Source organism: Neolamprologus multifasciatus, chromosome 2 (assembly GCF_963576455.1).
Source record: "Neolamprologus multifasciatus chromosome 2, fNeoMul1.2, whole genome shotgun sequence".
Classification (NCBI taxonomy): Eukaryota; Metazoa; Chordata; class Actinopteri; order Cichliformes; family Cichlidae; genus Neolamprologus; species Neolamprologus multifasciatus.
This window is the reverse complement of record NC_140440.1, coordinates 13,709,902-13,737,361: the sequence shown is the minus strand read 5'-3', so window position 1 is coordinate 13,737,361 and position 27,460 is coordinate 13,709,902. Positions and strand designations below refer to the sequence as shown.

Here is a 27,460-nt window from a genome sequence, read left to right as displayed (position 1 = left end):
GTCATGTGGCATGCTTCTTTCTCCTTTTGGCTGCATTTCTTTTAAAGTATCACTGAATAGGTTTTGCTTGTGGGTTAATTACTTCATGTACAGTCAGTGTTGGGAAGGTTACTTTTAAAATGTATTCCACTACAGATTACAGAATACATGGCACAAAAAGTAGTTTGTAACATATTCCATGAAGTTACTTAACGTGAGTAACATATTCTGAATACTTTGGATTACTTGAAATATTGTCATGCCTTTTACAACTACATGAATGTACTATTGCTGTGTGATTTATTACCATTACTGAAGGCCAGAGATGGGCAGTAACGTGTTACTTGTAACGCGTTACTGTAATCCGATTACTTTTTTCAAGTAACGAGTAAAGTAAGGGATTACTATTGCAAAAACGGTAATTAGATTACCGTTACTTTCCCGTAGGAACGCTGCGTTACTGCGTTACTAAAACCGTGATTTTTATTGCGAGAATGTCTCATGACAGTGACGTAAGCGAGTGCGACGTTCGTGACAACAGCTGTGTGCAGATCAACAATGGATCATATATCGAGTGCAGAGAGAGTATGAGCGTGCAGCGTTTAAAGCGTGGAAGTACTGACCTTACTTTGAGTTTGATTCCATAAAAAGTGACAAAAACATTAGTGTCCGTTGTGCGTGGGAAGAAAACTTCTTTTTACAGCGAAAAAAACCCTAAACTTCCAAACAAGCACCGAGTAGCTACGACGTAATGGGAAACTCACAGAGAAACTCGCGGACTCTTCCACTGACCGCTGCACACCTGCACCAGGGTAAACCTCCGCCTACCCCACTCCTGCTTTACAGGTGAAAATAGAGCAACAGGACCGCTAGTCTTTGACTTTATTTATTTTCTGTTGTGTTTTACTTGCATCTATTTGAAAGACTGAGTGTAAACACAAAAAATATTTTATTTTATGTGCTGGAATGAGCAGAAAATAGGTTTAAATGTTAAACTAATTTCTTCCAGTCAGTGAATGTTGCAGATAATTAAATTTTTGCTTGATGCATAAAGTTAAAAGATTAAAACTAACAAAACAAGTTTTAAAAAGTAACTAAGTAACTAAGTAATTAATTACTTTGGAAAATAAGTAATCAGTAAAGTAACGGGATTACTTTTTTCAAGTAACCTGACCAACACTGCTGAAGGCTACCTGCAACCAAGCTAACATTGTTAGCTGAGGTTAGTTCATCGACTGCAGACTGTTAGACTTGATGGAGTAACAGTAGGTGGACATTAGGTAAGGCTGCACTTTTTGCAGTGATCTCGTATAGAAAACTGTTTCTGTATCAGTAATATGTTTTCTTTCTGTCTGCTTTCAGAACTGCACATGATTATTTTCAGCTAGCAGGTTGTAATGCAGCGTTCAATAATAGTAATAAATCACACAGCAGTAGTACATCCAAGATACTGAAGTGGCACATAACCCAGGTAGTTACCACAACTAAAACAAGCTAGCTGCAGTAGGCTAATGTTAGTTTTTTTTTAAAAAAAAAAGAACGTACTTCCAGATGTTTCTTCAGGTTGGAGTCTTTTGACGCTGAGTGCAGCTTGGTTGCTGGCAAACAGAGTTTGCATTGCACGGTCAGATTTCATCCCTTTCTTCTTTAAATGTGAAGTGTGTCGGAATTTCCAGGTAAGAAATGCCTTCCTGCCCGTGCACTGCTGGCTCTGTTGTGCTGTGGTGTACATTGTTCTGGTGTTCCCCAGGGTTCTGTACTGGGCCCCAAACTATTTCTTATTTATAAAAATACATTTGTAAAGTATCTGATATATTAAAACTGGTTTTATTTTCAGATGACACAAATAGTTTTGTTCTGGGGTAATCTAATGGAACTGCTGGGTATCGTTCGACAGGAACAAACTATGTAAAACCAAAATGATGTTATTTGTAAATCCTCAAATAAAGTCAAAGTGCAGATTGATCTAGATTGTGTGGAAACTGAAAGAGTTCATGAACATAAGGTTCTTGGTGTAATACTGGATTACAAAATAAGCTGGAAATCTCATATAAAACGTGTACAGAACAAAGTTTCAAGAAGCATTTCAATATTGAGTAAAGCAAAACACATTCTGGACCACAAATCACTCCACAGTCTTCACCGTTCACTGATTTCACCGTATTTGAATTACTGTGCACTCAGGTCTGGGTGGAAGTTTTTCCTCAAATTTCAGCCTGTAAGATTCTGGCGCTCATTCGTTGTTTTAAAGAGCAAATGTTCTTTGGCCAGTTTTTAGAAGGGCTGATTGAGAGGTGGAAAGACTGTCACATACAGCTGCTCCATCTTCATCCCTTACACATGAATGCCTTTGACCTCAAACTGCTCCTGTTAACTCCACCTCCTTTAGCACACAGCTGTGGCTCCACAGTAGATGTACCTGTTTGAGGACGGAGATTTAGGCAGTGGGGCAAGATTACCAGCAACAGCACCCAGTTGAACTTCCTCTACAGGAGCTTGCTTACCAAACAACACCTTTCATCCAGCTTTGTGCACAGAACTCCTTCAGCTATTTTTTTTTCTTGACATTTAAGGATACGGGCACATGAAGTTTGTTAAGTGTGTAAGATTATCTTCCTATCAAACTTAAACTCCATCTACTCTAGTGTCCCCTGGGCTAGGGGTAACCTAGTCCTACTATGAAATGTAACTCCCCACTCTCAAGTAAAGGACAGCAATGCAGAAAAACTGCCAGACAGCAGTGTATTTGCTTCACAGGTGAGCAATGCCAAAACAACAAAGACTTGAATGACAAATCTTCAAGGTCCATAAGCAATAACCAAGAAAACCAACTTCTCACTGCTACTAATCTGCTACCAGCTGTTCTGTATGTACTGTGGATACGTATTTACAAACATTATTTAACTGCTGCCTCTGTGTTGGTGCAGAGATGCAAAGTGGCTGTCAGCTGGAGGTTAACAGACCGCAGTCCATCCAATCATGCAATCCACATCAACTTCCACCCAATAGAAGTGGAAGCTAATCCGCAGTCTCCACCCGTGTCACAGCATACACATAGACATGCACTCGTTCACACCATGGAAGAGGGGAAACTGCATGCACTTCCACGCACTCTGTCAGTGCGTCCCAGGGCAGCTGTGGCTACAATGTAGCTGCCATCACCAGGGTGTGAATGTGTGTGTGAATGGGTGGATGACTGGATGTAGTGTGAAGTGCTTTGGGGTCCTTAGGGACTAAGTAAAGCGCTATACAAATGCAGGCCATTTACCATTTACCATTTAATGGGAGGAGCCAACTTAACATGAGCCGTGATCATAGATCATAAGAACATGTTTTGTTTTGTCTGTTTGTCAGGTGTGGCAGTGGGTCCGTCATCAGACCCGGCTGGAGGACGATGGCAGGGTGGTGAGCAGGCAGCTGGTGACTGACCTCATCAAGGAGCTCATCATGGACCTCAGTCCCCACCGTGGCTGTGTTAGGTAAGCAAATGCACCCTCTTTGAAGAGGATGTGGTAGGTGAGTGGTTCCAGTGACATCCTTCATTGAAGAATACAATATATATGTTTAATGCCTTCTTAATGTAAATAATAATTAATTTTTAATTGACTGATGAATCCTGTGTGCCAGGAAATTTGCACCAACTGTTTTGATTAAATGAGAGTTTTCACCATAATCTCAGCGTGGAGAAGATTTGTCAAATTATGCTACTAATGCTTTTAAACGTCACAGAAAATGTGGAAAAAAATGGAAATATGACAGATTGTTTTGGGATTTTCTATTGCTTCTTTTACTGCAGAAAGATTTAATGAAACCCGAGTTTGTTTTAGTCACATGATTTTTTTTTCTGTCATCCAATAATTTTTGTTGAGCCATAATCAACAAATATGCAGTTTGTTTCAAGAGTGTTGGTCAGGGCTGTGCAGAGATGTTTGAAGGGAAGAGAAGAAGAGAAGTTTAGAGGGGCACATAGAACCAGGATGAATAGTCGTCTCGCTAGCTTGCGCTGCGCTCAGTGGATCTGCGCTCGACAGTGCAGCCTAGGCGGAGTAGTCGAACGCAGATCCACTGAGCGCTCAACACAGACAGCATCGTCAGAAGGAAAGTTGATAAAATAAATTTAAAAATGTTGTATTGTTTGATACATATGCGTACCGAACCGAAAGCACTGTATGAACGGTTCAATACCGATACATGGAGTTGTGGGGAACTCCAGGCCTCGAGGGCCGGTGTCCTGCAGGTTTTAGATGTGTTCTTGATCCATCACAGCTGATTTAAATGGCTAAATGACCTCCTCAACATGTCTCGAAGTTCTCCAGAGGCCTGGTAATGAACTAATCATCTGATTCAGGTGTGCTGACCCAGGGTGAGATCGAAAACCTGCAGGTTTTGGTTTTCCTAAACATGCACTTTATAGCATATGTAAGATGATGTTTTCTTTTTCTTTTCTCGCTCGGATAAAATAGGGCGTCAGAGCAGGTCACCTAGCAGGTCACCTAGCAGGTTGGTGGTTCGTTCCCCATCTGCATGCCAAATATCCTTGCACAAGACAGTAACACCAAGTTGCTCTCCGATGCATCCACCAGAATATGGATGTGTGTGAATTTCAGACAGAAAACACTTATACAAGTGCATTGAAAATGTCTGAATCTGTGAGTGGGTGTTTGATGCAAGTTGTGTGCTCAGAGCAGCAAAGCACTATATAAAAACCAACACATTTACCATTTATCGTTGCAAGATAGCTGCAATATTTCTGCCAGAGGGCAGTCTGAATGAGCTATTTTCAGGATTTTATCTTTCTTTTTCAGACAAAGGTTACACACAGCAGCAAAAATGTTCCAGGAGGTGATCGCAAAGAGACATTTTCCAGACTTCATCACTACCTACCTGAACCAGGACCACACCTTCCTCAGCTCCCAGAACGCTGAACCCATGCAAGCTCTGGACAAAGACCTGAGGCGATCGAAACTGTGAAGCTGTGGCACTACATACCTCTGTGTGTGCTGGTGTGCTGCTGTGTTGGGGGGATGGATACATCTGACAGCTCAGATATTTAAACCCTACCTGGGACTGTCCTTTAATGGGTCACTGAACCACTATTGATTACCAGATGTTTCAGGTCAAACCATTATGAGCTATTGAGGTCATCAGATGCAAGATGTGAGTGAGGCACCTGGGAAGGGATCTCAGAACTGTAGAGTAGGTGGCAGATGGTGTTATAAGCTCTGTTTAAAGATGGCCGTTCATTAGGTTATCTAAGGTCTTTGTTTATTAGATTCCCCTTGTGTTTTCAACCCCTGTGTTAAGTCTCCTTTGTCCTTTATGTGTTTCATGTCTGCATGTCTTGTGTTGTCAAGTTCATGTTCTCATGTCTGCGTCTCATTATATTTCCTGTTTTATTTTGAAGAGGTCCTGTGTTCCTGTGTTCAATGTGTTTAGTTTTATGTTTACCTGTAACGTCGGTATGTGCATGTGTCAGCTGTTTCCTCATGTGTTCCCACTTCACTCATTATCTTCCTGTGTGTATTTAGTCTGTGTGCTTTCAGTCTTTGTTTGTCTGATCGTCTGCAGTTTTTCCAGGCCATTCATGCTTTCAGGCTTCCACATTGCAATGTTTAGAGTTTTTCTTGTCTGTTTTTCTATTCACCGGGTTTTTCATGGTTCATGTTTCCTTTCCAGTTTACCCAGTTTAGGACATTGTTTAGTTTTGCATTGTGTTCACCATTTTATTTTTGTACCTTTTTCTGCCTCAATAAAAAGTTCATCTTCAGTTAAAGTTGAGTTGTAGTGTGACCTCACCTGGGTCCACTCTTCACACTTCACAGTTTGCCCGGCAGACTGGACAAAGGAGGATTCCTCCTTCAATCCATTGGTCTTCTTGGTCCAAAATGCAGACAGTACAACTCTGTAACTAAACAATAAAGGACATTCTTGGGTGTCAATGTTCACATTTGGACTGACTGTAATTTGTTATTATCAGCACATCCTAAAAGCCTTTGTTAGGGTGCCTGGATCGTTGACCCAGTGTTTTGTGTTGATGGATTTTTGAGTCTTGTTTAATCGTTATTGTTATGTTATCTAGTTGAGTTGATCTGTATTTCTAGTTGAGGTTGTTTGTTATTAGCTCTCGTCTCTCTCTCCTCCCTCTGCTCCCTGTCTGTAGTCAGCCACAGTCTTAGTGTGTGTTTAATCTGTTTCTTGTTTTAGTCTCACAGTGTGTTGCCCTGTGTGTTCCATGTTCAGCTCTGTGTCCTCTATCTTGTGAGTTGATTTTGTCCTATATATTGCTATATTTATATAGCAGCAAATCACAGTCCCTCACTGACCCTGATAAAGATGAGTGGAAGAGGATGGATTGGATTTATTGAACAGGCCCCGCTAGTTTAGAGACTTATTCCTCATGAAGAACGAAACCAAGACAGAACATCTTCAACCGCTCTTTAACTCGCTAACGAGGGAAGCTTTGGTCAGAACCAGGCGGTGGAGCTTAATGCTCATCACCTGTCTCTGGCCCAAATCATTCAATAAACGCAGCTGTTTATTGACATGACAGTTACAATACACAATAGTTTACACAAGCACCTCCCACCGCAAAACCCCCCAATGGTTCTAAGACAAGGCACTGTGTGTGTGTGTGTGTGTGTGTGTGTGTGTGTGTCCTCCTGCTCACCATAAGGGTCATAAAAGCAGGAAGCTACAACACAAGAAACAGATCTTTCAGAGAGGATGTATCTACAATAAAACCTCCCCCAGCACAGAGTGGTTGGAGAGGTCAGAGACAAAGGAACGTCTTGATCCTATAGATTGAACTAAGACTTTACAAATTTAAGAAACACAATGACAACATTCAACAATTTGACTCCAACAGAACGAGCACATAAAAACCCTCACATGCTGTTCAGGAGTTCCACATGAGCTTAAAAAATCCATCACAATTAAGATGGGCAGCTAGTAACGTCTGCAGGATACAACTTATATGCAAATTACATCCAAGACTCGGACGTTAAGACTCACCTCTCAGCCTCTACCACACAAAAGACTCACACAATTTGATTTAAAAAAAAAACAACAACAACAAAAACAACTTTTTTTCAACGTCAATTGTCTTTCAATGTGTTTTTTTTCCCTTTTTGTCAAAATCAAGTGTGGCTGTTCTGGCCCCATGTCAAAGGACCATCAGTGTGAAACATTTAGAACGACTGCAGTATAGACTGAAGTCATTTGTTCATTAATCTGAACTGGAACGATCTTAGAAGGTGGTTAGGAACTGTGCACCACTGTCCTGAAATAAATACTGAATAACCAACAGAGTTGTGACATTTTAGCAATGTGTGCATACATGTGCTGTAATACTCACTACTATTATAATGATCTCGTGTTTAAAGCTAAAGAACACCTACCTGCCTTTAGTCTTCATGAGTGTTATAGTTTTATGTGATTAGGTTTATATGATCTGCTCATCATGTGATGAGATATGAGTTGGTGTCTCTAATGAAAATGTCAGAATGCAGATCATTCAGATCCTTGGGAAAAATGCACCTGATATTGAGTCAAAGATGGAGGAAGCTGTGAGTCTGTTGGAGTTGAGAATAATATGGACAACAAGAAAAGACATCCTTCTGTTGGTGAAAAAGAGATTAGGCATTAAAGAAAGGATGGATGAACCTGCCCATGTAAGACTACGATATACATGCTGTGGCAGGCAGGATGAGGGAGCTAGCCCAACTCAAACTAAAAAGAATTAACTGAGGAAGGCAGCTTTAGTTTACTGTAACGAAAACACTGGAAAACCAGAAACACAGAGAGAGTCATACAGCAACATGAGATGATGCAACAACGGGCAGAGGAAAAGGGCTTAAATACACAGAGGTGTAACGAGGGAAGTGGAAACACATGGGAAACACAGCTGGGAGAGATCTAACATACTGAGACTGGGGTCGTGTCCAAATTCATGGGCTGCATCCTCCTGAGGACCCGGCCCACGTAGACCGCGAAGGCCGGGTCCTCAGAAGGTCGGGTAGGCCGGAAGTAAACGGCCGTGAAATTGGACGGTCTAGCCTTCTGATTAGCGTCACCGCTGTCTCGGTGGAGTTTAATAAACTCAGCCGTCTGCTCCTTGCTATCTAAAATATAACAGGACACTGGAGTAAATTCTCGACCGTCTCACACTTCTGTTTAATCAGTTTTCTGTTTGACGTTTAGTCAGCTGTGTAAAAACCAAGGAGGAACCCACCCGGGGGATTAATAAAGTTTTATTTTATCTAATCTAATAACTTTAATCTCAGCCAAACCGATTTACTCACAAACAAACAAAACACTGAAAAAAGCCCAACAATATCATTTTTAGGTTGTCTAAGTGACTTATATATCACGTTTAACCCGAGCAGCGAAACTCCGCGGTGATCTGAAAATGATGTGCCGGGAGTTGTGCCGTTCTCGGCCGCATCAGTAACCCTCGAGCTCCCGGCTAGCTATCGAGCTGGTGGGTAGCAGACGTCTCCGAAAACGTCGAAGCACTTTTGCAAATATGCTCTATCTTGATAAACCGAGCAGATATTTGATGTTTACACAGCTACTTTCTCACCTGCAAATATGTTAAAAGTTTATTTTGTGACCCAGAAAGATTAGTATGAGTAATTTTAAAACTTAGTAGCGGCCGCCATTGTTGGAAACTGGAGTTTGGCTGGGCCGCGCTATGAATTCTGGGATTTGGTAAGGCACGATGGACACACCCGACCCATCCTTCAAATTCGGGGAAAAGGAGGACGCATTTGTCGGCTGCATTCAGAGGAGTCTACGAATTTGGACAGCCTTCGGCGCGTCGCTGTGACGTAATCGGTCTACAAATGCGGCCTCAGGAGGAAGCAGCCCATGAATTTGGACACGACCTGGGAGAAAGTAAAACAGAAAACACTAAACACGGCACTTGGAACTGTCAAAATAAAACAGGAAACATGAAACACACACAAGATGTGGACTTGACATGATGTCGGGGGAAAGGAGCAGACATGAGAACAGAAAGGAAACAGAAAACAGACACAAGAGACAAATGAACATGAAAACAAGGGAGACAAGGCACGAAACGTGGAATACAGGGAAAACATAGAGGAATCACTGGGACAAAGACTGACTATACACGGTCCTGGGTCGCATAAATTTAAAGTTTATGACCTTGAAATTTATTTCATTACTTTAGGAGGAAGGGGGAGTAAAATACATTTTCTTTGTATAACCTTAATTGTCCCAATTTCAAATGATTTTAGAATAAGGTTTCTTTTAGCTGGAATAGTAGTTCTGATCACTTTGTTTGTGCACCTGCAGTCAGAAAAGTCCTGCTATGCACAGCTGTCACTCTAAGAGAAATTTAAGAATGCACTCTCTCTTCTTCAGGTTATTACAGGTAATCTGTCATACTGAGCATTTCCCTGGTGGACCCCGATGGGTCAATTGAGCTGCGCACCCGTTGTACAAGTACTAACAGCGGCCCATTAATCCATTTTCATTTCCAGCACTGTATAGCCCAATCAAATCTCTGGCCCTCCCCTGCCTTGGCCTTGTGCTCACACAGCTTGTAGAAGTTTCATGTGGAAGAAGTGACGAAAGCTGAAAAGCTAAGACAGAAACAATAAATAAATAAAATAAATGCAGCAAAATGTGTCAACTGATCAACATGTTAGAGTTGGGGCTGCTTCTGCACCGTGAGCAGCCCCACCAGCTACAACTAAACAAGCTGCAAAGTCACAACTAGCACCAGCCTTGTTCCATTAATGTTCAATTCAATTCAATTTTATTTATACAGTGCCAGAAGAATATATAGGGCACCTCTGTGGGGGAGGGGTGGAGGGGGTGAGGGGAGGGGGAAATTAAACTCTAATTTCAGGGGTTTATTTTAAGTTTACAGAATATAACATCTGGTGAGACGATGAGTTTTACTTCTCACTGTCCGTGTTATGTGTATCCATTTATCATGAATGCTACTTTGCTCTGTGGACTGTAAAATGTTTCACTGTATTCATGAAATAAACCAGAATTTCAATGTCAAATCAAATCCCTTTTATTGTCACATCACATGTGCAGGTACACAGGTACAGTACATGTGAGTGAAATTCTTGAGTGCGAGCTGCACAAACAACAGAGGTATGCAAAAATACAATAACATAAGAACAAGCAAAATATAAGGATGGCTAAATCAGAGAGTAATAAATATATGTACAATATAAGAGTGTATGCATTACTGGATGTGTATACTAAATATGGTTTTCTATGCGTGTGTGTGCACATATTTTACAAATTAAATAGAGTAAAAATAAAATAAATATATAAAATATACAGAGGTTTGTAGTTGGATATTGTGCAAAACAGTGGCATTAATGTACAGTATGGCGTGCATAATGTTGAAGTTCCAGTAGTGGAGGTGAGGTGTCTATGAAGTGTTCAGCAGTCTGATGGCCTGGTGGAAGAAGCTTCTCTCAGTCTGCTGGTTCAGGACCGGATGCTGCAGAACCTCCTTCCTGATGGAAGCAGTCTGAACAGTTTATGGCTGGACGACTGGAGTCCCTGATGATCCTCCCCGCTTTCCTCAGGCACCGCTTCCTGTGGATGTCCTGGAGAGAGGGAAGCTCACCTCCAATTATCCGTTCAGAACACCGCACTACTCTCTGGAGAGCTTTGCGGTTGTAAGCGATGCTGTTGCCGTACCAGGTGGTGATGCATCCAGTGAGGATGCTCTCAGTGGCACAGCGATAGAAGGTCCTGAGGATGCGGGGGCTCGTGCCGAATCTTTTCAGTCTCCTGAGAAAGAAGAGGCGCTGCTGCGCCTTCTTCACTGTTTTGTTTGTGTGTCCTGACCACGTAAGATCCTCAGCCAGATGTACACCAAGGAAGCGGAAGCTGCTCACTCTCTCCACAGCAGCGCCGTTGATGGTGATGGGGGTGTGTACTTCTCTGCACCTCCGGAAGTCCACTATCAACTCCTTTGTCTTTGACGTTGAGGGTGAGATGGTTGTCTTGACACCAGTGGGTCAGGGCGCTGACCTCCTCCCTGTAGACCGCCTCATCACCGTTGGTGATAAGACCCACCACTGTAGTGTCGTCCGCAAACTTCACAATGATGTTGGAGCTGTTAGTGGCCGTGCAGTCGTAGGTGTAGAGTGAGTACAGGAGAGGGCTCAGTACACACCCCTGTGGTGCACCAGTGTTCAGTGTGATGGGGGATGAGGTGATGCTGCCCAGTCTGACCACTTGGTGTCTGTCAGACAGGAAGTTAAGGATCCAGCTGCAGAGGGAGCTGCTCGGTCCTAGATCCTGCAGTTTCCTGTCCAGCTTTGATGGAACGATGGTGTTGAATGCTGAGCTGTAGTCTACAAACAGCATTCTCACATACGTGTCTCTTCTCCAGGTGTGACAGGGCAGTGTGTAGTGTCAGGGCTATGGCGTCATCGGTGGACCTGTTGTGGCGGTATGCAAATGTAGAGGGTCCAGTGAGTCGGGTAGTGCGCAGCAAACGAAGTCCCTGACCAGCTTCTCAAAGCATTTGCTCACGATGGGGGTCAGGGCTACAGGTCGCCAGTCGTTCAATGAGGAGACAGTGGAGGATTTGGGTGCAGGGACGATGGTGGCCATTTTGAAGCAGGCTGGGACTACAGACAGAGAGAGGGAAAGGTTGAAGATGTGTGTAAACACTCCAGCCAGCTGAGCCGCGCATGACTTAAGGACGCGGCCGGGAATCCCGTCCGGACCAGTAGCTTTGCGTGCGTTCACCTTCCTGAAGCACTTCCACACATCCTCCTGTGAAGTACACGTCACTCTTTACTAACACATTGTAGATGAGTTAACAGCTAACAGCCTCACACACTCTTTAGATTTCTGAAGTTTTGTGTGTAATGGTTTAGTCTCTCACACCTTACCCTTTCTCCCAGTATCACACCAGTATGACTCCCAAAGTACGACTCAGTAAACAAACCAGGACTCTGAAGTCAGAACAGAAAGATACAGTTGGAAGATTAGTGAACGCCAAGGTGTCAAATCCACAACCCCCAACAGATGGTTTGTTACACGCGGGCGAGAAGGGCGAGCTTTACTTACACACAAGATCACTCCACCTGCATATTTCTTGATAAATGAAGCGTCTTTATTAAGCCCTTATTTATAAATGTTTACACAATAACAGACACCGTGTGCTCTGTGACATTGTAGCCTTCTACTTCTGCTTCCATTGGTTTGCATTTTAAACTGTTACGAATGGCTTATATTTCTAACATTTTGTGATGTAAAAGTGAACCACACGACTTTTATTTCCTGTATGATGGGATGACTTAAGACACGAGTTATTTAAACAATTATAAATGACAGTGTGACGGCCATGGTACTTTATGAGGGTCAAATATGTTGAGGAAAATGTTTCTCAATGTAAAATTGCAAAGAACCTTTGGATAGGACACAACATCTTGTAAACAGCTGAACCTGCCGATATTCAAGCTGAAGACAATTAAAAGGTTTGTTTTTGTTGCTCCACAGATTAAAGAAAAATATGTTTAACACTTCAACAAGACCCGCACCTTCAACACATGTACATTCAAATTTTGGAACAGGCTCAATATTGATGTTGTTCCTCAAAAGTCTTTGACGCCACCGAGGCATACGACAATCTAGTGGTGAAAATCCAACAGCTGTGGATGGTACAGAGTGTCACAAAGGAGGCGGCTAATGTTTTCTCTGAAAGACTGATTCTTTCTAAAAAATATAAGCCGTTCGTAACAAACTGAAAGGCTGAGAGTTTAAAATGCAAACCAATGGAAGCAGAAGTAGAAGACTACAATGTCACAGAGCACACGGTGTCTATTATTGTGTAAACATTTATAAATAAGGGCTTAATAAAGACGCTTCATTTCTCAAGAAATATGCAGGTGGAGTGATCTTGTGTGTAAGTAAAGCTCGCCCTTCTCGCCCGCGTGTAACAAACCATCTGTTGGGGGTTGTGGATTTGACACGTCAGTATTGTGAAAGTGGGGGAAACATGTTTCTGGCTGAGCACAAGATTTCTGCTTACAACTTGTAATCTCAGTTATAAATGAAATTTAAAAAATGTTTTTTGTAAGTGTGGCTAATGTATAATTTGACTTCTAAGGCACACACACACACACACACACACACACACACACACACACACACACACACACACAACAGAGAAGAAGAAAAGGGGGGTAGTTTACTACGCATCATAAAAGCGTTCACTAATCTTCCAACTGTATCTTTCTGTTCTGACTTCAGAGTCCTGGTTTGTTTACTGAGTCGTACTTTGGGAGTCATACTGGTGTGATACTGGGAGAAAGGGTAAGGTGTGAGAGACTAAACCATTACACACAAAACTTCAGAAATCTAAAGAGTGTGTGAGGCTGTTAGCTGTTAACTCATCTACAATGTGTTAGTAAAGAGTGACGTGTACTTCTGTCCCATTAAGCAACGGTTTAACAAATTTCACTGCAAACTATAAAAGGAATCTGGATTTAAAGAGAACATAGTTGTGTTGGATTAAGTGCAGGAAACACTCGTATGAGGTGTCTATGGAACAAAGCTCCTTCAACATTCACAATGACCAACGTGGAGGACTACAGGCATTTCTCTCAGTCAGCTGATTGTGTTTAGGGAAAAAGCAGCTAAATACACTGAGATTGCTCTGTGATGTTTGTGAGCTGTGGGTTTAGTCAAACTTGGAGTGAACAGAAAAACAGTAAAAGATTCAGACATTGACATTCTGGTTTATTTCATGAATACAGTGAAACATTTTACAGTCCACAGAGCAAAGTAGCAGACATGATAAATGGACACACATAACACGGACAGTGAGAAGTAAAACTCATCGTCTTACCAGATGTTATATTCTGTAAACTTAAAATAAACCCCTGAAATTAGAGTTTAATGGGCTGCTGTTAGTACTTGTACAACGGGCGCGCAGCTCAATTGACCCATTGGGTCCACCAGGCAAATGCTCAGTATGACAGATTACCTGTAATAACCTGAAGAAGAGAGAGTACATTCTTAAATTTCTCTTAGAGTGACAGCTGTGCATAGCAGGACTTTTCTGACTGCAGGTGCACAAACAAAGTGATCAGAACTACTTTGCTAAACGAAATCTATTCTAGCTAAAAGAAACCTTATTCTAAAATCATTTGAAATTGGGACAATTAAGGTTATACAAAGAAAATGTATTTCACTCCTCCTTCCTCCTAAAGTAATGAAATAAATTTCAAGGTCATAAACTTGGTGTCCCCAACTAATGAATTCCTGTCTGCCAAAAACAGATTACCGGTATTTGCCAAAAAGTGATTGTAACTAAGCTATAAATAACTAGTTGGTCTATAATATGTGAAAAAGATTTCAAAAATATCCCTCATGAATGATATCAAGTCGTCTTGAACCACGAACAAGATTCCTGTCACAAGGTAGAAGCTGCAATTCGTTTTTGGCAGTGACTTTTATATATCCTTTATGCTCTTAAAAATCTCTTTGACATTAAAAATGTCTTTTTTAAGAGTAATCTGACCAAAAGGAAAACAGAAAAGGCAACAAATATAACAACAGTTACTGTAAACATATTTTAAGTGACCGGATCGGTTATAATGTATGTCCCTAACACAGAGTAATAAAGATACTTGAAAAGCAGGAAACTTTAAATTTTATGTATAACCCCTTTGTAAATCCTGTTTACTGAAGTCGATTTACCAATATAAGTAAAGACATTACACATAAAAAAAAAAAAGGGAACGTCACGAATGATGAATCGGAAATTGCGTTTATTTCCGTTTCCGTTTTATGCTCCGTTGACAGTTACGAGTCCGTATGTGTTGTAGGTAGCCGGTGAAGTGAGTAGCGCTATAAAAACATTTAGAAAAAGCAATGGAAGACAAGGCACAGACACAAGAAGCGATTAAACTTCAAGGGGAAGTCGTTCGGAAGTTAAAATCAGAGAAGGCGAGCAAAGAGCAGGTCCGTACTGAGATTTACTCTTAATATTAATTATGATGTTAAGACAAGTGAGTTACAGCATGCTGCGCCATGCTTCGGCATTTTAACTGATTGGTTGTTTGCTAGCTAGATTAGCTATATAATACATGTAGAAGATTTTCATACTCGCAGTTTAGCTCTCGGTCTTGGAATACATGCTGTTAGCATCTGACTCAGTACTGTCTAATATGATTATTAATCAGTTCTCATTTCGATATAGATTATGTTCAATAACTTGGCTTTCCGAAAAAATGGAAGGCGCTTATATTTAGAAAACAATATTCGCTAAATTCAGGTTTCAGGGAGAAGAAGTCTATTCTTCCCAAAAGCCGGTTTTTTATTCCACCATAGAGTTAGCTTACAGGAAAAGTCCTGCGCTCTAATCGGTCCGGCCTCCTTCATTCAGCCCAGTTAGCTCGCGAATGTTAACATACATGTTGACACCTATTATGTAATGAATTAACGAATTAGATAACAATGATATAGTTTTTTATTTTCTTCACGGCTTTAAAACGTGGATTTTTCCACGTTCTTATTCTCGTTATGGAAATGTGTAAGGAGAGCTGATGCAATAACGCGCATGCGTTAACACGGGCATTATCAGAGACCACTGAGAATATGAAGCTGATACCACAATAAATGCCAAATGTATGAAGCGTTTATTATTAACAAACACTAAGACGATCAAGGCATCTTCTAGGCGCCAGTGTTTGTTTTAGCCCGTCATAAATCCTCGTAGAACAACATGAATTAAAAACGTCCCCTTTGTGTTATTCAGGAATCTTCTAGACTGGACCATGGAGCATATTCTTATTTCTCAGAGAAGATGCCTTAGCTGAATCGTTCAGACAGCAGTCTCATCCATTTCCTGTCTTTTATCTGAATTGTTTGACGTTAGTTCAGAGTCTGACTGGCTTTATGAAAATGACACCATAGAGATTTATTGAGACTAAGTTAAAAATGCTTGCTGACAGGTAGTTTGCTAAATGCAATAACAGGTTAAAGCAGCAACAGTAGACATGTTAACCAGCCTTTTGTGGCTGTGGACAATAAGTGAAGGAATCATAGATTTTTTAAAACAGTTCGAGAGGTGCATCTGTGCACTTGTTGTCTAAATCAGTTTTTATCACATTAGTGAAAGACTGTTTGTTTGCTGGGTGGGTGGGGGGCTGTTGGGCTGCTGTGATTGACTTGCTACATCTCGTGTTCTGTTCTCCTCACTGTGGTGATGATGCATCATGCCCCACCCTCTCCTAGTGACAGGGTTGCTTACCACTTTTCTCCTGTTCTTCCTGCCTGACCTGTGGTGACCTTGGTCCGTCACACGATTCATCATCTCCACCATCTACTTCACCGTCTGGCTGCTGCGGCTGGCTCTGTACAACACCACTGGATTATGCTGCACTCTTGATGCACTCTGATCTTTTTTTTGGTCCTACTTTTACATTTTCCTGCACTGTGGAATAACCATGCTGGGCATGATCTGGGTTCGTGCCTGCTCCGCTCTGGTGGGCTTTCGGGCTCCCACATGTGTCCGATCTCTTCACTCTTTCCCTGGGATCACTGTGGCTCAGGTAGGCTGCTGTCCATGTGTTTATTTGACAAGATGTATTCATAATTTTTCACACTACAGTTGTTAAATACAGTATAAAACCTCTGAACACTTTATATTTTGTTCTGTGTTCTCATGCAGATTGATGAAGAGGTAGCTAAACTGCTGGAACTAAAGGCTCAGTTAGGAGATGATGGCAAAACCCAATTTGTCCTTAAAACACCAAAGGTAAGATTAAAGTATTGTTGTATTTAAGGAAATTCACTTTTATATTTACAGAATATTTACAGCATGTTCTTTGAATAGAAAGGAAAAACACATTCTGTGGCACAGGCCTGGTATCATCTGTATTAGGACAAGACAAACAACCATTTAACTTTATGTCACATGTGTAAAGCTTATCTTACTATCTCAGCATGACTTGGTGGAATAAAAGGAGCTCTCAATGGCAAAGTACCCGCTACCTTTATATTCGGGCACATACCATTTGTTTAAAAGCTTATTGTAAGTAGAAGCAGGCATAGCTTTGGTTACAGAGAAGCCTGTCTGTGAGATCACTGGCACCAAGTGGCTGCATTATAATTTAAAAAAATATAATAGCTCTAGATAGCTTGTTACCAAAGATCAGATCAAAGAACCCCTTCATAAGAGTGGGTTTAACGAATTAAACTTTAGTGTCGGTAGTCAAAAATGCAAGGATCAGACTACCCCAAATTGTGTCATCAAAGTACATGATGCTTTATGTGGATCTGCTTATCCTTTAATCAATCACATCTCTTCTAGAGGACCAGAAAATGTATGTATGGTAAACTTTCCAATGGTGTATTACAACCCCAGTGGCTCTAAGTTAGATTTCTTTTTAATGCAAAAAGTTACATGGATTCAGTCTCCCAGGCCTAGGACGGCGACTATTTACAACTATTTACAGCTGAGTGGTTACCGCACGGTGAAATCTGTTACAAAGAGGATGCTGAACAAAAAAATGACAACAAACAACAAGTTCATACATATTCTCACAATAGAATTATTTGATTGACAATGTGTGTTTGTCAGGGAACGAGAGACTACAACCCCAAACAGATGGCCATCAGAGAAAAAGTCTTCAACACCATCATCCGCTGCTTTAAACGACATGGAGCCGAGACCATCGACACACCTGTTTTTGAACTAAAGGTAGAGTTTGACTTAGTTTGACAAGTTTGCTGCTTGAAAAATAGGAATGGGAATCGTAATTTCCCCCACACTGATCACAAGGAGGTGAAATACCTTCAACATTCACAAACATTTGACCACACAGCATACAATTGATTTGCAGGAATGTGGAACACATTGCATGGAAGTGACCTATTTGTCTGTTTGCACAGGAAACATTGACGGGGAAATATGGAGAAGATTCCAAGCTCATCTACGATCTCAAAGACCAAGGAGGAGAGCTGCTGTCCCTCAGATATGACCTCACTGTATCCTTTAAATAGACACAGCCAACTGTACTGTTCTCATTCATGCATTTCCACAAAAATGTTAGAAAGGATTAAAAAGAAGAGTGGTGGTACTTTAGACTGAGCATTGAACAGAGACTCAGAATACGCAGTTGAATGAACGGGGCTTCTTATTAACCAAGTGCAGCTTGTGAAAAGGTTACATTGTCATGAAAGTAGCAATACATTGTTACACTGTGGTGTTGTTATTCTTGACGCGCCCTCTTTCAGGTACCATTTGCCCGCTACCTGGCCATGAACAAGATAACCAACATCAAGCGTTATCACATTGCTAAGGTCTATCGTCGTGACAACCCAGCCATGACCCGGGGACGTTACAGAGAGTTTTATCAGTGTGTAAGTCAACTGCAGATGGCATGGACTGAGTTCTTTTTCATAGCATTAATTTTGTCTCACTATGGGAATATCTACTCTGTCACCTCATCAGAAGGTCAAATATCACAGCTCCCTATAGGCTGGCTCAGTGATGCCTATGTGAGGAGGGGCGAGGGGTCCCCTATATAATCTTGATTCAAGCAGAAGCCGTTGACAGCCCTGCTGTTTGTGCTAAACTGACACTGTCCATAAATTTGAGTGTTGAGTTTCCAACATGCCAGTGTATAGTAGCTCACAAGCAGTAGCAATACAGTCCTGTAGGTAGTCCGGGTGTTTGGTAGCAATGCTTTTACTCCAGAGCATCGTAGCAAGACTTTGCTAATAAGGCACTGCCAGCATCACCAACAGGAAGCATTCACGCGTTCAACACTCATTAGCAACAGTAATGTAGAAACTGGTACCATTGACGTAAGATTTGCGCATATGCAGCAAAACCTCCAGAAAAGTAGCACTACCTTTCACTGCTAGGATTCAAAGTCCACTAGCTACCCGAAGCTACAGCTAGTGTCGCTACCCGATCCGTACCGGAAACCCGATCCGTACCCCGCATGCGCAAATCTTACGTCACTTCCTCTCTTTGCCAACATTGCGACATTCAATATATTTGAGTGACAAGACACCCAGTTAGCTCCTAGCATTTCTCAGCAGCTCTGCCTCCTTTTCGAATACCGGGACATTTAAACAAGGGATAATCCGTATACAAACAAATTCATGCTTTTCTCCTCAACAGAGAGCGTTGAACAACAGCGCCGTAAAACAAGAAGAATGGCGCCTAATTACAGAGTTAATAATACAGACTTTGTAATATCTCACGTGTAGATTCATCAGCCAGATGAAGTGTTTACTGGCAACTGACAGTGATAGCGGACATCCTCATCACTATTCCAATCAATCTTCTCCACACAGACGAGCATAAACACGCTCGACTATCACTAAATCAAATTTAACACACGTTTGTAATGACACTAATTCAGTTTACAATAGGGTTCATTCGCTCAGTCAGCAGGTGGCAGTATCCTCGCACACTGGGGAGTAAACTGCCATTAAACGAACAGAAGAAGAAGAAAACCCCTGCACATGCGCGGTACGGATCGGGGAGTCCTGATCCGTAACTATCGTATTTTTCGTTTTCGTCTGCATTATATTGAAATGCTTCATTATTGGAAACATTTTAAGATATACTTATTATTCTTAACATCTTAACCCATACTCTGACCCGTAACTATCGTAAAACGCTTCGACCGGAAGTAGACACCTTTCGCGCATGCCGGGTACCGATCGGGTTTCCGGTACGGATCGGGTAGTGACAGCTAGCTACCCGAGGCTACAGATGTGGAAAACTATTGTTGAGGAGTAGCAGGTGGTTGGTGTACTTTGGTAAACGGTCACTGCTCTGATGCAATAAAAAAAATGTGACTGTTAAATGCTGTCCACACTCCTTTCCCTGATAGCCATGAAGTGCTTCAGAAGGGTCGTCAAGGCCCACATAAAGGATTCCATCAATGTCACTGTGGGCTACAGGAAAAAACGTTTTTACAGATTGTTCCTGGCTCAGGTGCAAAAAGTCTCAACCTGAGCTTCCTCCTCTACAATTTGGTCCTGGACTTCTTAACCAGCAAAATCCACAACATCTCTTCCTCCTGCATCATCCTCAGCACTGGCTCCTTCCAGATCTCTGTATTAAATCTCACCTTCCAGGTCACCCTGCTGACATATGACGCCAGAGCAAAACATCAAAGCTGTCATACAGTCTTTGTAGATGATGCAACACTTTGCACAATACATTTTTATGTATTTATTTTTAGGGCAGCACGGTGGCACGGTGGTTAGCACTGTTGCCGCACAGCAAGAAGGTCCTGAGTTCAATTCCAACATCAGGCCGGGGTCTTTCTGTGTGGAGTTTGCATGTTCTCCCCGTGTTTGTGTGGGTTCCCTCCAGGTACTCCGGCTTCCTCCCATCGTCCAAAGACATGCAGTTTGTGGGGATAGGTTAATTGGATAATCCAAATTGTCACTAGGTGTGAATGTGCGAGTGAATGTGAGTGCGAATGGTTGTCTGCCCCTGTGTGTTGGCCCTGCGACAGATTGGCGACCTGTCCAGGGTGTACCCTGCCTCTCGCCCTATGACAGCTGGGATAGGCTCCAGCGCCCCCCGCGACCCTGAAAAGGATAAGCGGAAGCGAATGGATGGATGTATTTATTTTATCTATTGACTATTTCAGTTTACACTGACATCTGCTGCTCATCACCACTGATGATTGACTTAGAAGTGACAAGGTTAACATGTGTGTTTGCGTTTCAGGATTTTGACATAGCAGGGCAATACGACGCCATGATCCCAGATGCTGAGTGTCTAAAGATTGTACATGAGATCCTCAATGAGCTGGACCTCGGAGACTTTCGTATTAAGGTTTGTCACTTAGTTGAGCTGAGTGCTGCCGTGGTGAGTGAGCATCTCTAACCACATCTTCTACATGCAGGTGAACGACCGACGCATCCTTGATGGAATGTTTGCTGTGTGCGGCGTTCCAGATGACAAATTCCGAACCATCTGTTCAACGGTGGATAAACTGGACAAGGTACTGAGACTTACTGCAGTGAACATCCAACTCTTCTGATGACTATACTCAGTTCTCCTGACCCTCGTACTTATGAGAATGTTGTCAATTGTCCATATTCAGAAACCAGTATTGTGGAGGTAAAAAGGAATGGCATTTTTATTTGTGACACCTCTGATGTAATCTAACAGCACTGTAAACGTCTCCTTGGAGAGCTGCTGTGTTGATGCCATTTGCACGAAAATGTTATGTGCAGCTGCTCAACAAGAAACAAGAAGTGAGATTAATCAGATGTGACTCTGGATCAGATGCGCCTCAGATGTACCACAGGCTGGATCAGGATGGATGAACCTCAGTGTGTGAAGAGGACTCTCCATTTACATGCACAAACTGGGGTCTATTAGATAGATATGATACAAACCACTGCAGCACAGTACCTGTAATACCTACAGCATGTTCTAATCGCTCTAATAGGATATTATGGTCGACAGTATTGAACGCTGCACTGAGGTCTAGCAGGACAAGCACAGAGATGAGTCCACTGTCAGAGGCCATAAGAAGATCATTTGTAACCTTCACTAAAGCTGTTTCTGTGCTGTGATGAGCTCTGAAACCTGACTGAAACTGTTCAAATAAACCATTCCTCTGCAGATGATCTGTTAGCTGTTTGACAACTACTCTTTCAAGGATGTTTGATATGAAAGGAAGGTTGGAGATTGGCCTATAATTAGCTAAGACTGCTGGGTCTAGAGATGCTTTTTGAGTAAAGGTTTAACTACAGCCAGCTTGAAGGCCTGTGGTACATAGCTGATTATTAGTAAATTAAAGTTTTGGTAAATATAACAAACTTGGACTGTGCTGTAGTCCCATCTATGCCTGCAATGATTGGAGCCCTGCTGCTCACGGTCATTCGTTACAAGGCTGCTGAGCGTTTCTCCATCTTTCACCTCTTTTTACTCACCGTGTGTTTATACACCACTCTGACATTAATCATTAGTCAAACACACAAGCGGTCGCAGGAGATGGACTACCTGAGCCTGGTTCTCCAGGTGGCGCTTAAAAGGGAGTTTTTCCTTCTTCTGTCACCAAGTGCTCATTAGGGCTGCCACGATTGGTCGACTAGTCACGATTACGTCGACTATCAAAATCGTCGACGACTGATTTAATAGTTGACGCGTTTGAAGCTTTGTAAAATCACAAAAGCCGCAGGAATAAGTAGTAGGATTTAAGAGTGTAATAACGGACTGAAACAGAAGATGGCAGCACTGCATGTACAAGGATGCCAGCTGCCGTTAAACCCCGAAGAAGAAGAAGCTGTGTCCCAGAATTCATAGCGCAGCCCAGCTCAGTTTCTAACAATGGCGGCAGCTAGTTAGTTTTAATATTACTCTTATTATTCTTTCTGGGTCACAAAATAAACGTTTAACATATTTTCAGGCGAGAATGTAGCTGTGTAAACCTCAAATATCTGCTCAGTTCATCAAGACACCACATATTTTCAAAAGCGCTCCGACGTTTTCGGAGACGTCTGTTACCCACTAGCTCGATAGCTAGCCGGGGGCTAGGCTAACTAGAGCCGTGAGAACACCGGACTCCCGGCAAATCGTTTTCAAACCCACCGCTGTCTTTCGCTACTCAGGTTAAACATGATATATAAGTCACTTAGATAACTTAAAAATGTTATTGTTTGGCTTTTTTTAGTATTTTATTTGTTCCTGAGTAAATCGGTTTGGCTGAGATTAAAGTTATAGTTTTTACACAGCTGAATAAACGTCAAGCAGACAGCTGATTATCAGAAGTGTGAGATGCTCGAGAATTTACTCCGGTGTCCTGTTATATTTTAGATAGCAAGGAGTTTATTAAACTTCACCGAAACAATCTGCAAATTTCATTAAAATTTAATAAACTATCATCTTGTCTTTATTTTTAGTTAGCACCTTAAACACTTAAAGCTGTAAGCTAATGATAGTTATATAAGAGCAGATGCTGCTGGTGCAATAAGCTGTACATTTTACGTCCAATGGATGATGATCTGATTAGTCGACTATCAAAATAATCGTTTGTGGCAGCCCTAGTGCTCATACAGGGTCATCTTCATGTTGCTGCATTATTGTTGGGTCTTTATGTTACAGTATAAAGCACCGTGTTGTTGTGGTTTGGTGCTATATAAATAAAGTTGAATTGAAATCCTTACCCGTGTCCTCTGTTTGCTACTCCTCTAGATGTCCTGGGAGGACGTGAAGAAAGAGATGGTGAATGAGAAGGGCCTGTCAGAGGAGGCTGCCGACCAGATTGGGGAGTACGTCAGCATGCAGGGTGAGACTGTAGCCAACATCCACACAGCTGATGTCTGTAGAACAATCAGCATGACCTGAACTGTCAGCTGTTCAGTTTTTCTTCAGCATCAAATAAAATGTGGTCCAAGCTTGTGCTGCACCCCCACAGACTCAGAAACACAACATTAAACATTTTCTCTTGTACCAGCACAATGATGAAATAGAGCATGCCAAAGGAATCGCTTGTACAACACACAGACTCACTGTGTGCTGGATGTAATGCAGGTGGGATGGACCTGGCTGAGCGCCTCCTTCAGGACCATAAAATGTCTCAGAGTAAGCAGGCCTGCGCTGGCCTCTCAGACATCAAACTGCTCTTCAAGTACCTACAGCTCTTCCACGTCACAGACAAGGTGAGAAACTGGATTTCTCTGGTATAGAATCCCAGTATGAGTGCTCTATAGCAATGAACTGGTTTCCATGTGGACAAGAAAGGTTTATACTGGTCACGCAACCCTGTGAAAAACTAGCACACCCTTACTGGTTTTCAGGGTTTTCCATTAGGTCATGGTACCTGGTACCATTAGCATACTAATTATGTCACGGGACGCTCAGCTGTGTTGCTATAGCAACAATCATGCACTTTAGGTGGTACTCGTTGTAAGTGAAAACCAGTCGATCCGAGTTGAGTGGTGGTGACTCCAAGTAGGTAAATGGAAAAGGGGCTTTTGTTTCGTCTCTCTGTTGTTTTTGTTTGTTTTTGGTTCTTCATTCTTCCCTGCCTGGATATGACCTTTGATATTCTACCTTCTCTAGGTGGTGTTTGACCTTAGTCTGGCCCGGGGTCTGGACTATTACACTGGAGTGATCTATGAAGCCGTGCTAACTCAGGCCAGCGCAGTCTCAGACGCTAATGAAGCCCAAAACGGCGCAAATGCAGAAGAGAGTGTGAGCGTGGGCAGCGTGGCGGGAGGGGGCCGATACGATGGCCTGGTGGGCATGTTCGACCCCAAGGGGAGGAGAGTCCCCTGTGTGGGTGTCAGCATAGGTATCGAAAGGATCTTCTCCATCATGGAGCAGAAGGCTGAGGTAATGTCTCACCTGGAGCAGCTTTACTGTTCTGTGAATGATGCACAAGTTCAAACAGTGACATTGTTTTATTGTTCAGGCCTCACCGGAGAAGGTGCGCACCACAGAAGTTCAGATCATGGTGGCATCTGCTCAGAAGAACCTGCTGGAGGAGAGACTGCAGCTCGTCTCTGAGCTCTGGAACGCTGGCATCAAGGTAGGTGTGTGGCAGGGGGGTGTCAGGACAGATCAGGGGGGGGTCAGGACAGATCAGGGGGGAGATACCATCAACAACCCCACCCTAAGAGATTGGGTACCTTGTGTATCCACCAGGGGGAGCAGTGTGGCTGCTTTATCCGTCTTTAAGTCTGACTTCATCAGCTGTTTCTGTGTCCAAACTCTGCTTCAGCTCCCAAAGTCAAACGAACACTGTGACATCACTGAGAGTTAAAAACTGTTTAAATTCATCTTTAATAAAAGGATCAGCGTTGCTGCTTTACCAGGTGTAACAATTAAGTTTAACATCCATGAAAACAGGATTTATTACATTTAACGGAGTTAGAAGTTAGCAAGCAAGCAATTTATTTATATAGCACTTTCAGAACAACTCCCAGCTGAACACCAAGTGCTGTACGCTTGACATGCCAGAAATGATACACAGAATAAGTTAAAAAAATAAAATAAAGTTAGCAGGAAGTTAGCTCGCTAGTTTGCACCTAGACATGATATAACATGTTCTGACTGAGAGATTTCTGAAACAGTTCAAACGTACAGCTCTGTTATCACTTCCAACATAAATGAAGACAGAAAAATAAACAGCAGTGACGTTTGTAGGATTACTGAAGTTGGGCTAGCTGCTATATAATGATGTGCTACGTGATCGTTAGCGACACAGCTATGCTAGCGTAACATAAACCACAGATTCCCAAAGTGTGTGTGTGGGGGGTGGGGGAGTGGGGGGGCAGTACAGTAAAGTTACAGCGGGATACAAATAACATCAGGCTGATCCTGCCACGATTTGTTCCCCTGGTTCAAATCACGGACAAACAGGATCCCACAGCTGTTTATGTTTTTGAACCCATTTTGTACAGAGAGGCATTTTTTGAAAAATGTATCAATGTTGAATATTATTACACAGGAAAAAACAACTACATGTAAAATAATGACATCGTGACGCCTCTGCCTTTGTAAATGGAGGGACAGTAACTGCGTGTAAAACCTGCAGACAGTCAGATTAACAGTATTTTGTCTCTATCTGCAGTTCATCTCATGTAAACAATAACGTGGCGCACAGCGTGACATGAAAAAAGGCACATACCTTTGACGTTGGTTGACGAACTCTGTATTCCTTGTCCACACGTAAACGCAAAAAAGGAGTTTTAAAAAAATCTCCGTTTTTGGTGATTCTAAACGCCGTTTATGTGGACGTTTTCAAAAATACCCGTGTAGGTGCGGACGCAGCGTAAAAGAGTTAGTAGTTTATTTTCTTACTACCTGCAGATTACTTGTATTTGCTTAATTGTTTACTAAATGTTTGAGGTGTGAAATAAACCACAATGGAGCAAAATACAGGTGTGTGCGCGCAGGGGGGCGCGCGGACATTTTTCTTGCAAAACAAAGGGGGGCCCAGCAAAAAAAGTTTGGGAACCACTGAAATAGAACAAGATACAAAACATGAAAACATGTTAAAAACACAACAGCCTTAATAAAGACTGAAGCAGGGTTCATATGTCATCACTTAAAGACCAGATACTGTGTAGTCGAACTGTTCAGGGATTCTATAATTATGATGGAGTCATTATGTTCAACCCTGTCTTAATAAGCAGGCCAGCTGCTATTGTTTAAACTATGCAATCAAAAAATTATTAACAACTGGTGGAAGCTTTTTAAGACTGACAATGAATAAATAAACACATAAATCAACAATTTTAAGGGCAACTTTCACAGCCAGGTAAGACAGCCCAGTCATTAGCATCACAGCACATGTCAGTGTTGTCTGTTGACCAGCGATCGACTACGGTGGTGTGAAGAAGTGTCAGCCCCCTACCTGATTTATTGTATGTTTGTCACACTTGAATGTTTCAGATCATCAAACAAATTTAATGTTAGACAAAAATATTACAAACTGCATTTTGTGTTTACTTATGTCATCTTTGTCTAATATTTAAATTTGTTTGATGATCTGAAACATTTAACTGTGACAAACAGGAAAAAGGAGACAAACACACCACTGTGTCTGTTCTGGTGAGATGACATCGGAACAGTAAAGAGCATATCTCTGTGTGTGTGTGTGTGTGTGTGTGTGTGTGTGTGCACGTAGGCTGAGTTGATGTACAAAAAGAACCCCAAACTGCTGAGTCAGCTGCAGTACTGTGAGGAAGCAGGCATCCCCCTCGTGGCCATACTGGGAGAACAGGAGCTGAAGGATGGAGTGGTGAAGCTGCGTGTAGTGGCAACCAGAGAGGAGGTACGATGCACGCACACCAAGTCATTGTAATTACACACATAAAGAAATGCTCACACACACGTCACGTTATCTTGCTGCCCCCACCCCCTCTGCTGTTCGTGCACAGGTCGATATATCCAGAGCAGATCTCATCAGTGAGGTCAAGAGGAGAACTGAGGCTTAGCCGCTTCCTGCTTGTTTAGCCATAAACCAGCCGCTTTGTCTCCTGGGCTCTTCAGAACCGTGTACAGAACTCCTTCCCTCGTCCACTACACAACAAGTCGAACAAGAGCCTGCAAAGACACAGCAGCCACGTGGACTGGTGCTACACAGCATGTGGTGCTCGTGAGCACAGCAGGAAGCTAACAGGGAACATGTTTAAATGAATGATGTTGCTTGTAATGTGCTTTCGGGTGTGTAAAAGATGCCTAACTCGTTGTCATTGTTCACATTGTTCAGTAGGGTCTCTGCTGAAGAGATGGTCGATGTAAATCACACCAAAACAGTCAGTGCACTATTTAAACAAATACATACGAGGATAGCTGTAGTGTTTAAGACCAAGACTGAGAAAATGTTACACACATTTGTTTTCTACATGAATCATGTCATGATTTACTGCAGTTAAGTTCTAACTAAGAATGCTCCTGTCTGTATCAAATATCCTGTACTGCCCAGTGTCTCAAATAAAAAGCTTAATTTTGCTCAAA

General features: G+C 42.2%; 2 protein-coding genes across 17 annotated transcripts in view; both read left to right on the top strand.

Moving 5' to 3' along the window:
* ugl (ureidoglycolate lyase) overlaps window positions 1–6,488 on the top strand; it is a 37,272-nt gene extending 30,784 nt beyond the window's left edge. For 13 of the 15 annotated variants that reach the window (XM_085170994.1, XM_085171002.1, XM_085171012.1 and 10 more), the window contains 2 exons: window positions 3,334–3,458; window positions 4,785–6,488. In XM_085170994.1, coding sequence (XP_085027120.1) covers window positions 3,334–3,458; window positions 4,785–4,950 — 291 coding nt within the window. In that variant the 3' untranslated portion in view covers window positions 4,951–6,488. The remainder of the gene's footprint in view (window positions 1–3,333; window positions 3,459–4,784) is intronic. The other 2 variants (XM_085171070.1, XM_085171081.1) reach the window with 1 other exon arrangement.
* An 8,289-nt stretch (window positions 6,489–14,777) lies between these two features.
* On the top strand, window positions 14,778–27,460 carry hars (histidyl-tRNA synthetase). 2 transcript variants are annotated; one of them, XM_085183789.1, is made up of 14 exons: window positions 14,805–14,961; window positions 16,237–16,553; window positions 16,673–16,759; window positions 17,585–17,704; window positions 17,896–17,991; window positions 18,241–18,366; window positions 20,708–20,815; window positions 20,886–20,984; window positions 23,186–23,279; window positions 23,525–23,652; window positions 24,056–24,328; window positions 24,408–24,524; window positions 26,628–26,774; window positions 26,881–27,460. In XM_085183789.1, the coding sequence occupies exons 2-14, from the start codon at window positions 16,449–16,451 to the stop codon at window positions 26,935–26,937; spliced, it is 1,557 nt and encodes a 518-aa protein (XP_085039915.1). In that variant the 5' UTR covers window positions 14,805–14,961; window positions 16,237–16,448; the 3' UTR covers window positions 26,938–27,460. The 2 variants fall into 2 exon arrangements, with proteins under 2 accessions (XP_085039921.1, XP_085039915.1); XM_085183795.1 differs by lacking the exon at window positions 16,237–16,553 and having other exon boundaries at window positions 14,778–14,961.